Source organism: Dreissena polymorpha, chromosome 12 (assembly GCF_020536995.1).
Source record: "Dreissena polymorpha isolate Duluth1 chromosome 12, UMN_Dpol_1.0, whole genome shotgun sequence".
Lineage (NCBI taxonomy): Eukaryota > Metazoa > Mollusca > Bivalvia > Myida > Dreissenidae > Dreissena > Dreissena polymorpha.
The window spans coordinates 36080922-36096728 of record NC_068366.1 but is presented as its reverse complement, the minus strand read 5'-3'; the positions used below and the strand labels follow the sequence as shown (position 1 = coordinate 36096728).

Here is a 15807-nt window from a genome sequence, read left to right as displayed (position 1 = left end):
GCGGAAAAATGAGAGTCTCTAAAAATAAGAAACAAAATACTTTTTTTATTACTTTCAGTATGGGATTTTCTCAATACATTAACCATATATAAACGACAATTAAGTCCTAAAATGATGTTTTAGTACTTAATAATTTCAAAATTCCAACGGGATACTTTTCTCATATGTGAAAATAGTGACAATGCCCATGGAAAAAACATCCCATGGGCAATTAAAAAAATCCCATCGTACAGCCGATTTTGAGCAACAAATAATAAATGAACGGAATGAAAATAATACTTAAAACCAATAATTAAGGATAAGTAATTAGCATTAAATTGCATAATCAATCTCAAAGAGGAATTGCTAAAAGGTACTTACATGTGCGAAGTTTAAATTTCGAAAACGATTCTTTTTCATTTAAAAAACTATTATCGCAGATTCATTAAGATTATCTTCCAACGGAGTTTGCACTTGTACTAAAATGCACGTTCCACATTTTTCACTTATAAGAGTAGAGAGCTCATCAATAAAAAAGTTTACCCAAACTTTTTTCACCCTTACGAATCTCGGTGTGCCAAGGAAACCAACTAATTACAATGTAATAAACGATTGTTTTTGGTTATCATTATCAGATATTGATATATTGTTATGGAAGACGCGACTTTAAATTACTATATACCGCTGCCAACTGTCACTGGACATGCCCGATTCATATCCGGACATGTTGTAGGCGTTTACGTGATTCATATGTTCAACACTTAAATTTAGTTTTATTTTTGTAGATGGTCAATTTCTTTAAATATGAAGTGGACGTTGCATTATTCCATATTCTGTGTGTTTATGCAAATAATCCTTCAATACAGCGTGTTGTTGCATGCACATTTTGGACGTAGAACGTTTTGTGCTTATTTATTCGCGACGCTATATTGGATTGAAACAAAACGTGGGCGTAGCACATGTTTCTAACAATGTTTTATTACTAGCTAACATTTCTCATGTCGCTGTACGCTTTTTTTCCGAGTGTAATACTTGTTGGCTGCTTAGACTTTTTGATTGTAGTGTATGCGATTAAAGAGCGATGGATGTGTTGTAATGCCTCATGTTGGAGAGTAAGTGCATTACGGAGACCGCGAGCGCTCTATGGTTATACAAAATGTCAAATATCAGTCGAATATCCTTGCAAGTTTCACGCTTGTCCATGCCTTATCGGTTCAATAGCATTAATGTGAACGACTGAATTCCATGCGGAGACATTTGCTTCGCGATCAAGACACAACCTTCACATTATATACCAGCAGACATCTTTCAATGCTACATACAGTATATACACTAGATAATGATGTTATAAAAAAAAGAAAAAAAAACAAACAGACAGAGCCTTGTGCACCCTTTTAATCCAAAAGATTTTATTAGATACTCTCAAAACTGTATTATATTAAAACGCTTCCGTAAAGACTTACACATACGTGATAGGAGTATGGATTCATGTTAGATCATGTCTGTCAATTTGATGAATACCTTTCATACACGCACGTTTCACACATTCGTTTCGCTATGAAGTTATGAAATCAAGCTGATGTTCATGTAAAGTAGCACCTTCAAAATAATTGTGGAGTAACAGAACAGCATTGTTTCAGTCATAAATCGTGGGTCAAATCCATATCATCATATTACAATATAGATGTATCAAATGCTATTGAAAACTCTTCAGAAGGCAAGACATATAGGATCTTGCATGAGTGGTCGTTTTGTATTGAATTCATTTAACAGGTCATCTAAATAAAGATAAAAACGAGGCTTGCCGAGTTTTTATCTTTATTTAGATGACGAGTTTAATAGATTCACTACAAAATGACCACGAATCTAAGATTCTATTTATAACATGACCAACAAATGTTCTTTTTATTTTACGCTCTTTTCACCGTTTATTCACATTGTGAAAGAGTTTTAAATCTGAAGAAATTCGCTGGAATTATGACGTCATTTCGTCAAAAATGAAGTAATTGCACAGTAATATAACTAGTGTAATAACACCCGTGTAATAAACAAAATTAAGCATTACGTTATTTCACTTCTGGAGCGTAGGTCATGCTCTAAAATATATTATTAAATAACCGAATAATATCAATATAATAGACACAATATCATAGACATTCATGTACATCGATCTGCTTCCAATGAGTGTTTACGATATAGCTATGAGGTCGATTTTACGCACGTGACTGAAGGCACCTAATTACGAGATCTCGTAATATACCTGCGTTTTGAGGTTATAAAAAATCAACGAGGTTGAAACTATCGTACTATTACGAGAAAACTAACCTCAAGATTGCTTCAAGTTAAAGGCACCTACTGGTTTTATTTGGAATGTTATTATTGGTGATTATAGGTCACCTTAGATGAAACGTTCAAAGGATAAGCAGTGGGGCTAAATGTGTGTGTATGTAATCAATAGTGTTTAACAGCTTATTCGACGACATTGGCCAGTCTAGTGTTTAACAGCTTGTGCGACGACATTGGTCAGTTTATCATTATAATCTGTACATATTTGCTGCTTTCATGGAAAACGGGGCCTAATGCATGTCAAATAAGATTAGCATTTGCACACTGATTAGCCTGTGCAATGCGTACAAGCTAATCAAGGACGTCACTTTCTGATTTAATGGTGTTTTTCGTTTAAAGAGAGTCTCTGGTACTGGGATGACAATTAATGCATATGCATTAAGCCCTGTTTTCCTAAAATGAAGCTTAAATTATCTTTTGTATTAATGATTTGAAAAAAAAGATGAAAGTGATAATAACTTCAAAGAAACCTCGCTGACAAGGCAAATAAACAAAATCACTTTTAAATCAAATAAACAACCAATGGGTTCTTAATTTTTACCTTGTGTCATTTTTTAGTAAACATCTTAAACCTTTTCACACATTGTCATTAAATGCTTAATATTGATAAATGAAAACATTGGATATTAAAAGCTCAATTAAAAATAACTAAGAATGAAATTAAAAATAAAAGTTACCCTCAACTGGGCTCGAACCACTGACCCCTGGAATAAAAGTAAATCGTTTAGACCACTTGGCCATCCTTGCTCATACAATGAGAGATGTATTTTATACTTTATATATGTATAAGCAATCATTGCAGTATAAAAAAATATAACGACAACAACAGAACTATCCAAATTATTAAATCGTTTAATTTTCTCAAAACGTGAAAAGGTCCCTTTAATGTCTTTGCGACTGTGATTCAATTATGCCATTATGAAATTACTCAATTCTGGCTAACACGACATGATGCATTAAAAGTCTGTCATGTAGGCCAAATGTTGCTCAATAATTTAAAGAAAATTGATAAAGGATTTGATACACATAACAACTGATTCTAGGATTGTTATTATTTAGCAAGGCAACCGAAATTTTAAAGATGGTTGCCAGTGCATCAAACAATTGCGAAAAAAGAGATATATTGTTGTTATTTTGTCCAAGTTATCTCCATAACATAATTATGAGGATAAACAATTCACACACATCTCGACCTGTGCTCTAAGACACACTCTTTTATAATTGTGAATGGGTTGTGTTCATTTCAAACTTGCGATATAAAAAGCTATAACATAATTTTGAAAATTAAGTTGCGTCTAAGATTATGGAATAGCGAACAACTTCAGTGCCTGCAGCGCTTTGATGTTAAATCTATGATACCGTACTACATCAAGCGTTAAAATTGTGGCTATAAGGAACACTGATCTTTTGTGTTTTAACTTTTTTTGTCGAACAATTGTACGAAAAATTCGATGATTTTTAGTGTTTATGGGCTTTTAAGATATATTTATATTTTAATTTCGTATCATCACATGTATACATTGGTAAGTTAAACATCATTGGCTTAAGTTTACAAAAATAAGTTTGTTCGTATGTATCTGTCATATACGTATAATTATAACCTGAGCGCAAAATTAGGTTAAACAAGTGTCATTTCTCAGCACCTCCCAGCATAATTGTTAATCGAGGAAGCACAAAAATAACATTTTGGCAAAGGCGTTTTGGGTTCTTTACACATTTTAGTTTATGGCACTCATTTTAATAGCACTTCTGTTTGCAAATAATAATGTGTTGGACTGGCAAATGTGCACCTGTTCCTGTTATGTGAGTATCATATTTTTTTAAACAAATTGGGTGTGTATCGTATTTTACAATGTACGTTTTGATGTTCTATATGGATTGTTTTCAAACAGATACTTTTTTCAGATAAGTGTATTTTGGAAACTGTCAAGCTATAAAACACAATCATATAAATAGACATGTAAATGCAGAGTCGTCATTATATAATTTTTAATACTGCAGTGGAACAGAGATAACATATGGATTGATTTATTTATACCGTTACCTCGTTGAATATATATTTCCCACGAGTTCACCTTCAAGTGGGAAATACTCAGTTAGTCGTGAGTACTTATAAATACCTGTTGGCAAGGGCGCAACTAATTTGAGAGAAAGACTTAATAGGTAATCGGATTGACTAAGAAATCATTTGAACAAGTAGTTTCGGTAAAATGCATTATGAAAGTTACCTCATTCCAATTTTTCTGAGCATCCTTAAGTCGTGAAGACAATGCCAATAAAACATGCACACAATACATGACCTTATTAAAGTTGTTATATGTGATTATTAATAAAATAAATTACAGTGTTTTACTAGTGAATAGTCGTACACACATAATATGCTTGTTAAATTATATGATATTGAAAATGAATAGATGGAGATCGGTACGAATATTCAACATCATTCTACCCCTATTTATATCACCAAATCCTATGTCGTCATTCGAAACACGTTGCTTTCTTTTGTTCGATGCGCTCGCATGGATTGTAAAGCGTCTTGGGCGCGTAGCAGAACGTATTATGAATTAAAACAATAGAAACTAGTACTGCAGATTATGTGGCTAAATTTTTTAAACGTCCAACATTAAAATTTCTGCTTTACATAACTTTCTGAATGATATCCTAGGTTGTAGTGCTCGATTGAACGATTTTTTTTTACCATAATTATTACTTTTCAAGCTGTGATTTTGGAAGATATCGCTTTTTAATGGGCTTTGCATTTTGAACATCTATCGAGCTGTACACGGTTTATTATTACATGTACCAACTGTTTATAGTTTTAGATAGAGGCAATGATGATGATGTTCATTGTAAATATAATGTTTTTTTTGCCTTTGTTCCGGTGAATGATGATCAATAGAGGTTGCAACTTTGGTTTATATATGTGAAAACTTCGAACAAGACGTGGCATCAGTAATTAAATAAATAATGTAACTATTGTGTTACCATTTGAGTTTAAAAACGCTTACATAAAGAGAACAGTCCATGAAGGACTGTGAGTGTATTGTGTTCCAACAGTTTCATTTCATATTCCTGGTAAACATATAATACGCAAATAGTCATTCCTAACCTATAACTAATAATTGATGGCATTTCGTCCGTGTTGCATAATATCGAGTAAGGTCAGTGCTTGAAGCGCTGTGACTATTATCTTGTGAAAATGAATATAACAGAGCGTGTCTAAATATCAACAGAATGTTAACTGCCACAAATTAATTCATTGACATTTATACTCTGACATATGTCGAGTGCACACATTTTAGCGCTTCAAAACAAATAATACCGCGTGCATATGCTTATAAAATATTTCTCTACATTCCGATAGATGTTTATTTGAAATATAAATTTGCTTGTTTTAGATGTTTTATTTGGGATATATACTTTTTGGCTTATGTGTAACACGTGCTGACAGCACAGATCCAGGTAGGCTGTGGTTTTATTGTTTAATTTTTAAAGAGTAAATTGAAGAGATGCTTTAATTCGTTCAGTTTTCCATCTTTCTGTATGTCTAAATCATTTCTCACTTTTCGTTTTCATTTCCTTGTTTTATTTATTACATGATTTTCATATGTTATAAGTATATAATTTATTTAACTTTGCTTCTTACTCTTTATTATTATTTAAAGACAAATTATTTTTATACGTGTGTTAATAAACAACAATTAAAGGAAAGGACAAAAACTGGGTTAATACTCCAATGTACATAAGTTCACTTTACTAAAATATATCAAGTATTCCACAATCACAATGATGTAATTTTTATGTAAGATGTAACCGTTGAGTAAATAGCGACTGAATCTTATTCCAAAATCAAAGAATTATATTTGAATTATACATGAGAAATATAAGACAAAAAGTAGTATAAGTAAGAATTATTTTGAATTTTCACTCGTTATAGCGTGAAACATCTGAATTTGTGGGATTTGTGGTCATTTCGTCAGCAGACTAGCTTTCACTTGAACCGTACATGTTATAGTATTCGATACAAAATTTAGGTGTTTAAAGGATTAAACAGATACAAACATCTGGTAACAATCATCAAATTTATACAAATTTCCTGTCTAGAAAACATCTTTTATTGTTGTATGTTGTATGTATAATTTAAAATATGTAATTTAAAATATGTAATGCCCGAAGTGCACACTTGGACTTGATGGTATGATATATTATGCCAATACACATCATGCGTTTAGCGTAGAACAAATAAACATATATATCCATTGCGAACTAATTGACATTAATGTTTCTTACTAACAAAATCGAAAAACCTACACATGAGTCTCAAACCTTCGGATATTTTAAAAATAACGAAAACAGAAATAGCATCATTACATTTGTGCGTCGTCAAAGTCGAATCAATTTATTAGGAAAACAAATTTAACGGTTCCAACAAATTTAAAAACGACGATCTGAGCAAGCTGAATGCCGAGCTTTTGATGGAAACTTTCGGAACACTGGATTTGCAAATCGCGTCGAGCGTCAGGAATTTAAACAAAGGTTCAACATGCCGCCGCCTAAGAAGACCTACTCTGGAACCATGGGAAACACACGTATATCTCAACCATGGCCCATGCGAAGATCAGCAGTTCTTATTTTACTGATTGAGATAATACATTTTCAGTATACACAACTGCGGTGTATATAAAATGTTCGTAAACGTTGCATTGTGATATAAAACGTTTGATAGTCTGAATTATCAAATCTGTATACTAAATGTTTACATATCCCTGCAACAGGTATATGTTTTTACGGTACATGATTATATTATATATATATATATATATATATATATATATATATATATATATATATATATATATATATATATATATATATATATATATATATATATTATATTATATATAATTTCGTAATCCTTCAAGGTTGCTTTAACCCTTCATGCTATTTGTCACTGACAAAAGTTTTATGTATATTTTAGGTTTTAAGTAATGATTTAAGCCTTTATTTCCCAAACAATATAGGATTGATATACTTGGTGAACATACAGATTTTATAAACTGTATGAATGCTTACACATTGAACATATACCATAAATAAAAATATGTTTGGTTTCTCTTCTCCACCGACCAACTGAATTTGCCGTGACCCGATTTGGAGGCGGTAAATTGCTTTTTTAAAGATAACAATTGAAAAATGGTTACACACGTCATGTTTACAAATCTACCTTATAGTGGTTCCCGGTGTGTTTACCAAAACAATAGCACAACAATTAACAAGTAACCGATCACGCCAGGTACATGTCCGCGAAGGAAAGCATTAGAGACTTAAGCTATTTTTGTCGAAAGAAAACTCCGTTGAGTTTTGGTAAAAAGTAATTCTTAAAGTTGGTATGTATTCATTTCAACAGCATTCGATTTATGATTACAACCGAAATCTTTAATTAAAATATAGTATAATTATAGGCCTGTATAATTCCGTTTAGTTTGGTTGACTTCACCTAATTAAATACCAGAAACGTAGACATAATGGTTATTTACTCAGTTATTATAAAACAAATAATTTAAATAAATAAGATAACAAGGGATTCAAAATCCGAATCGACCCTAAATCAATTTTAAAAAAAATCAAGAAAGTAAGCCATAGTTTGAAATAAAAATATATTGTTTCAGAGGTTATTTTCGATGTAGATCGAATGTTCTTAATATAAAGCGCATATTAAAAAATGTTACAGTCAGATTTATTTTTCAGTCATGAAAAGTTGAGTTATATGTTCATTTTTACACGTTAGAAGTGCATAGTGATGTGTTTTTGCAATCTAGTCAATTTTACATCTAGTCTGTAGTACATTGCGGCGCTTCGATTTCACGAGAAACAGCATTTACTGATATCATTTGTATTGAATGCTTTACATTAGTTACCATTACCTCCGGCTGTTTACGCATGTTTACTTTTGCTAATGTATTTTATTTCCTTTTTTCTCGAACTGCAAACTCCGTGACACTTGAAGAATGTATAAATATTGCTCGATCATTTAATGACTTAGCCTCAAATACCGACACACGCATACCGATCCTGGCTGTCCGGTTAGTGCATTGGTTGGTACTTTTGCCTCTAATTTGTTCCCGGAAGCCCGGAAGCATGTGAGTTTGGTGGGTAATCACTATACCGGACAGGTGGGGTTTTCTGCGCCCCCCCCAACAAACAATATCACATCAAAATTAAACTATCTTTCAGATACAAAAAACAATTAGCTGGAAATTGCACCTATAACGATGAAATTATTTCCATCTTTAATTAGTCGAATAGGTAATTAGGTTGGAGTGGTGGGGAACATTTCGAAACAACGAAACCGTACAAAACTCATGTTATCAAATATTATGCGAGTGTATATGTAACAGCTCGAGTCTTGATTCAACACACTAGTATATCGATTAATGAGCTAGGCATCAATACTCGGCAGGTTATTTTAACAAACTGGTGCATTACCACTTGGTCTTATACCCTCGTGATTAAATATATACCTACAAAATCGTTGTTTGCTGGCCAAATCCAGCAATAAATTGAAATCATATGAACAAACTCATCATTTGAATACCCTTAAATAGCGTTTATTATGTGTTTTTGGGTGTACTTTCAATTACTTAACATTATGGTGGGAATGTAATTCTTTTCTTTTAGTTTTTGGCATTTATTTAATTTTGAGATACTGAAAACGTAACATATTCAGAGTTTAACTATCGACAACATGGATTGAAGTGAATGAGAAGAACATCATCTTAACAAAATAGCTTTACTGAATGGACTAACTAGATAGATAGAGAATATTATGTTAGCGTGATTGTGTACTTGAATGTATAGGACGAGTTGAAGAAAGGATTACATGGCTTTTCTTGCCGAGCCGTGTAAGCCTTTCTGAGACGATTCAAGTTCACACTCACACTAACATAGTATTCTATTAATCCTACAATATATAATTAATTTGTTCCGGATGCAATTAAACAGTCTTTAATTGCTAAAAACAATAGTAAAAACAGATTAAATTAACTGAATCTAACCTTGTGTAGTAATATTTTTTTTGGTAATGTGACCGTTCCCATTAACGCCAATCGAAATAGTCCCAAACATTTCCACGCAATAACAGAGTAACAAGACAAAATATTGCTATATGCCTCGATTCAAATTTAAGCAGTATGCCAAATGTTACACACTCAAGCAGAGCATCTAAAATTTTAGTTTCACCACTGCAAAATACAAACAATTCTGCCTTTTTGAATTCACTCGGAATGCATGATTCAGCATTTATCCCCGCCAATATTTTTAATTTTAGAATATAAACAACTCTTGTTTTATCCTACAGCTAAATGATCTTCTATAACAAATTACGACCGTTGGATAAAGATAAGGTTTATCCCACACCTTAGCTTTATTCAACGGCTAGTACATGTACATAGGGACTACTTGTTTTGCCTTTAACCTCTGTTAAAAGGTCAAACACGGTTAAAACTTTAATTAAATGTATCAAGATATTTCATTTGTTCTTAAATTTGAATTTAAATATGAATTGAATGTTTCATTTTCAAATTATTACACCGTATATAAATAAAAGCCGTAATTTATCAATCCAAATGCTGCGTTCTTTTAAATTCGTTTTGCTAATAAGAAAATAATCCTGAACCAAATGGGGGATTAAACTTGGGTCGCCCGCTTGGTAAACAGACACTCTCACCGCAACGCTAAGAAGCTGACACAACTGCTCATATATTCGAAAAGAGCTTATTTTCCTACACAGCTAGACCTTATTTTCCTACACAGCTATACATTATTTTCCTTCACAGCTAGACCTTATTTTCCTACACAGCTAGACCTTATTTTACTACACAGCTAGACCTTATTTTACTACAAAGCTGACGAAATTACTTGATTACGTCATTCAAGTCAACGACGCTAATGTCTGCAGTCGTTTTAATTTTAACGATTGTGTGTGTGTGTGTACGATGGATTATTAAAATACAATGTGAAAAACAGTGTTGGAATATAGTACGCGAATGAACCGGTGAGAAAGCATTTTCGATTTCTTTAAATCATCGAATGTACTCGAATAACGCCATGTTTTGATGAACATTTGACGCATTAAGAAAAGTGTGTTTACCTTTTCGAAGGAAATCGATGTTGACTTAAAAGGGTATTTTCTTTGATGAATAAGTCGTTCTTTTGTCAGTCGATCAAAGAATGTCTATCCACAAATTGACTTTTTACTATGTTACTCACAATTAAATACAATACCGCGACAATATTTATGCAAATATTTTATTTCTCCACTCACCTAAAAGAATACGCGTATGTTGCCAATTTGTTATTGACTGTCGATAACACAATCAGACGATTGTAATATGCTATTGGAACAACAATGCAAAAGACAAATTGTAACATAATTTAGACGATTTTATAATTTACACTATAGCATAACAATTGATTATGATGTACAGGTATCCGAAAAAGAGCTGAATTCGTGATGTGCCTCAGAATCAATGATATGTTGTTAGCATTAAAATAAAAAGTTGCATATTTGTTAACATTTGTCTTACAATTTTATAGAATTTTTAATTATTGAAGAGTTATTTTTTTCATGCATTACAGATACCGTGAAGGGACTTATAACCAGTACACTAAGTGGGCTTGACAACTTCAATATGCAGAAAGGGAATTAAATTCTTTTAAGGAAGATTTTTGTCATATAATTCCCTTGTTGAAGCCGTAAATAACTTGTTTATATTACATTGAAAGAAAGAAGTTAAACGTACAAACATTAGCCCTACCTACATACCGACATTTTTTTCGCTTAATTTGGTTTTGCAAAAACGCTGTCAGCGGAGTTTTACAAGCAACCATTTTGATATTAACGAAATTATTGTTAGCATGTTTGAAGTCCCTCCAAGGTATCTGTAGTGTTTAGAATGATACGAAAAACACAATATACGAAAAACAAGGTACTTAATTAAACATTTAAAAAATTACTCGTTTTCTCATCAGTCGCTGTTCTATGTATTTTAACGCTTTACAACAACTTTAAAACAGATTAAACATGTCAAAATTCAAATAAGTCTTTGTTTCCCGGTGGCGATTTGATACATAGTATTGCATATTTGTAACAAATACCTTTAGTAGTATCACGGTAATATAACCAGCACATGATATGGGTACCGCCATTTTGCATCACTATACGGCAACTTGTTAGTAATTTTAAAACGGATGTGAACACACTATGATAAACAGTGTATTTATTGGAGTGAACACACCTGAATTTTGCAAGTAAACTAAGCAAAACAGAAAAGGTGCCCCACGTCTCTAAACACTGATCAGTATTAAAACGAATAGAATAAGCACATTAATTGCAACTAGACTACAATGAATACGATGGATTCAGACGGTCCAGATAAAAAAAAAACGAGATAAAAGAGCCCCAGCAGCATTATTAGTGAAGCTGACAAAAGCTTAAATGAATCCGCAAAAAAAAAAAAGAAGAAATCAAAAGGCAACACATTTTCTCCATTATCCGACAGTAATGCAAATAGCGCAAATGAATATGAAAATGACGAACCTGAACGAAATACAAACAATAAAGAAAAAATGGATAACGATCACGATATCGCGGCAGAGTTGAAAGAGATAAACTCTTAGCTTAACAATGTCCATACAAAGGACAGCAGTGAACAAAGCACTCTAATTAAAAACATAGTATTGCAGCTTAAAGAGGAAATTCTCAGATCAGTCATCTTAAGAATTGAAAAGGTCGAGAGCGAATTATTTTACAAAGAAATGTAAAACAATAGACTGTCACAAACAATAAGCGACATGAACTGCAAACTGAATGAACAGAAAGACGATAATGAACGTTTACGCAAACAACTAAAACATCAGGTATCAAATTGTGAAATGAAAATAAATGAGTTGGCAAGCCGGCGAAGCAAAATCAAGAGAGATGACATACCCGATCACGAGAAAGAAAGTGTAAACGAAACAACACGAAAACAATTAGAAACGCTAAACCGAGATATTCCAGACCTTCACTTGTCACAACGCGATATTGACATAACACACATTATAGGTGAATTCGACAGTAGAAAACCAAGACCCATCGTTCTGAAGTTGATCTCCAGAATAAAAAGAAGCAAAATAATGCAGAGCGTGAAAATCCTGCGAAAACAAACAACACATTTATTCATAAACGACCACCTCATCAAACTGAATAACTACGTCCTTGCTTAAGTACGACAAAAACAAAGAGACATAGTAACATCAACTTGGTCTCGCGACGGCGTCATCTATTACCGTGACGTAAATGAAATTTTGCACAAAGTGACACATGACCAGTACACATTCTGCGTAGACTTGCCATGGTCGATCGAGTAAAAATATTTGACCACGAGAAGTAACCTTTTGAATTATGTGAAGTATACAAACATGACACCATCCATTGAGAATCTTTTATCAATCGACACCACAGCACGAGTAACACGGGGTACAATAACATGCACAATTGCCTAAACCCTTGAATAAAGCAATGGTTCTGTAAACTGTTTTATCCCACTTTCACAGCGACTTCGGTTGCTTAAAACTCCGTTTATTAAATTTCTGCTATAATCTACGGCACGTGATACGTTGTTAGGCTACGTTGTAAACAAATGTAGTTCCTTGTAAATAACAACTAAATGTTATATTGATGTTATAAAACTTTTCGATTTTCACTTCAATATAAACTAAATTGTAATTAATAACGCACGACTCTTTCTCACAGAACGATATTCTGATTAAAATAAATGATTATTTGATCAGCTGTTATTTTTGGGCGAAGTAATACACTGACCTTGGTTACACTACAGTCATTATCAAAGTACGACATACACTTATGAAATCTAATTTTGTATAAATAAGAAGGTTTACTGAGTAAAAGTGGGATAAATATAATAATAGATTAGTGTTGATTATAGATCAGGTTTATCATGCTCGGCACGAAAACGATAAAGCACTCGCAAAGCTCGTGCTTTTTGTTTTCTAAGCCTCGCATGATAAACCTGATCTATAATCAACACTAACCTATTATTCTCTATATTTACATTATCCGATGCAAATAAAATTAAAATGTAGATACGTTAAGCTTATCAAATATATGTACATGATATTCGCACCTTGTGCACAATTTTATATGAAGAAACGTTGAATATTAAATAAGGCCTTTTTTTAAGTTGTCTTTAATCTCTTCATGTATAGGTAATAGGAACAATAAAACATTACAGGGATTTTGTGTGGATAATCTTTAATGTACTTTACAAGATGACATTCAGACAAAGAATTATTGTATGTATGTATAGCATAAAATTCAGATCAAATGCATTGCGATGGAATTTTTACTGCAATCATAGGCATAGGCGGCCATATTGGAGACAATCTGGTTATAATCTGGAAGGTTATTTTGATCAGTTCACCCCAGACAAAAAGTATCATTACTCATTATATTTCAGATTAAAAAGATGCTAAATAAGAAATAAAGGCATGGATTTGTAATCATATCGGCCCATATGCTGAAACAGCCATGTGTAAATTCCCGTACAGGAAAGTACGAAGAAAATAAAAAATAAATAAAGCGTTGATGATTAATGAACAAGAACATATATCATACAATACTCAAAATAAAAGTTTATAACCTAACCTTATATATTTTTCCTATTTGGAATGCAATGAAGTTGAATTTTGTGTGCATATAATCAGTATCAACACTTTATATGTTGCTATTCTTAATAAATTACATTAACCATATTTTCCTAAATTTCAGATCAAGCTAAATACTCGCCAAATGAGCTAAAAAAGAATTCGCTTGCGTGCGAGAACAGATCCGTGAATCTGCAGTGCAAGGAGGGTCTTATCCGTGTGCTGTTCGCAAACTATGGAAGAGCCAACCTGTACGTCTGCGGGTTGAATGACATTGCCATGGGCTGGAGCGTCAATTGTAGCGCCAATGACTCCATACGCATAGTTTCGGAAAGGTAAACCTTATACACGTCAGATATTTATTTATGATGATTTTTTACTTTAACGTCACTTATAAGAGTTTGAAGCTTCATATTAAATAGCAGTTGCCTAGTTCGGGTCCGACAAGTATAAGGGTTTTCAATCTCGGTCATAATCTGCAATATTTAACACATTAATAATTAAGTTAAAATGTTTCAATACTTTTCATTGGTAAAACATTTAGTTTGATTATACTGAGTATTAACAATATAATGTTCAAAAGTAATTCTAAAGGGCCAGTCTTTTTGCAGAAATGTTAATTACATAATTTGTATGACAATACATTAGTTAAAAACAGCTTTTGAACTAACTGTACTTTTGCTTTTGAACAAGAACCTTGGAATACTGAAACTGAATAAGGAACCAAACGGCTTGAGTGTCTTATAGCATTTATGATTATCAACTCCCTGTCCATCACTTTGGCTAAACCCCGGTTTGTTTGACCTTTCAAACAATACCCAATATTATTAATATGGTATACGTTAAGTAATGATTTACTTTGTAAGTATGAATGTGGTGTTTTACAGATTAATGAATGTTTGTGTCAAAAGTAATTGCATTCTTTCAAGTCTTTTAAAGCCAATATTAATAAAACTACTTTCACAACAATGTTTACAATTTTCTAGGTGCGATCATAAACGATCATGTGATGTAATCGCCTCAAATTCCATATTTGGTGACCCTTGTCCATCCACCAACAAATATCTGGATATTGCATATTTCTGTTATCATGGTAAGGTCCTGTTGCTAGGGAAGCATGATTTCCCCACCACCTTGCAGCCCGCATGAACCATTTTACAGTGAAGTGTTTAAAGCATTACAATCACAGATTATGTTGCATCATGTATGGTATTTTTTTCTTTCCTTTTTATTTCTTTTATTCAACTATAAAACTATTTTGTATTGTTGTATTGTCTATTTATTAATAGTACACTATATTGGTACACTAGTTAAATTTTGTATAGCTGAATGTATTGCGTTATTTACACTTTATACTAAATACTTTTTATAGTTTATTTCTATGCCAACATATTGACAAATAATTAATTACTGTATTCTCACAAATCCCAATGGACCAATAATACTTGGAGAATGATGACTACACAAGTTATTTTTACATTAATAAATGTCCAAAATAATGGTTTTTGATGCAATCGTCTTTTGAAGGTTGGGGTATGTTTTCCAAAACATGTCTTTTTTTGCGTCTGTTATTTCTTGAACATTTGGATTAATTGTTAATATGGAGGCTAATATATGTTTGTTGGCACATTATAACTTAAGCAAAGCCAATTATGAACCTGCCCAGCCCAACAGAATGTATCATATCAGTGTAATGTGGTATCAGAAACATAAACAGGATTAAACTTAAGCCATTGATAATCGGCGCTGTAATGGGTGTGATATGGTTATGGATAT

The 15807-nt window shown here is 32.5% G+C and overlaps 1 protein-coding gene across 7 annotated transcripts in view; it reads left to right on the top strand.

The window, feature by feature from the left end:
- LOC127853079 (adhesion G protein-coupled receptor L2-like) overlaps positions 1-15807 on the top strand; it is a 93999-nt gene that overhangs the window by 40696 nt on the left and 37496 nt on the right. For 5 of the 7 annotated variants that reach the window (XR_008036433.1, XR_008036432.1, XR_008036431.1 and 2 more), the window contains exons 1-3: positions 5613-5787; positions 14156-14366; positions 15018-15124. Coding sequence is in view for 4 of the 7 variants with exons in the window: in XM_052387270.1 (XP_052243230.1) it covers positions 5724-5787; positions 14156-14366; positions 15018-15124 (382 nt within the window). In the remaining 3 variants the exon portion in view is untranslated. Of the gene's footprint in view, positions 1-5612; positions 5788-14155; positions 14367-15017; positions 15125-15807 lie in introns of those variants that run through there. The other 2 variants (XM_052387272.1, XM_052387271.1) reach the window with 1 other exon arrangement.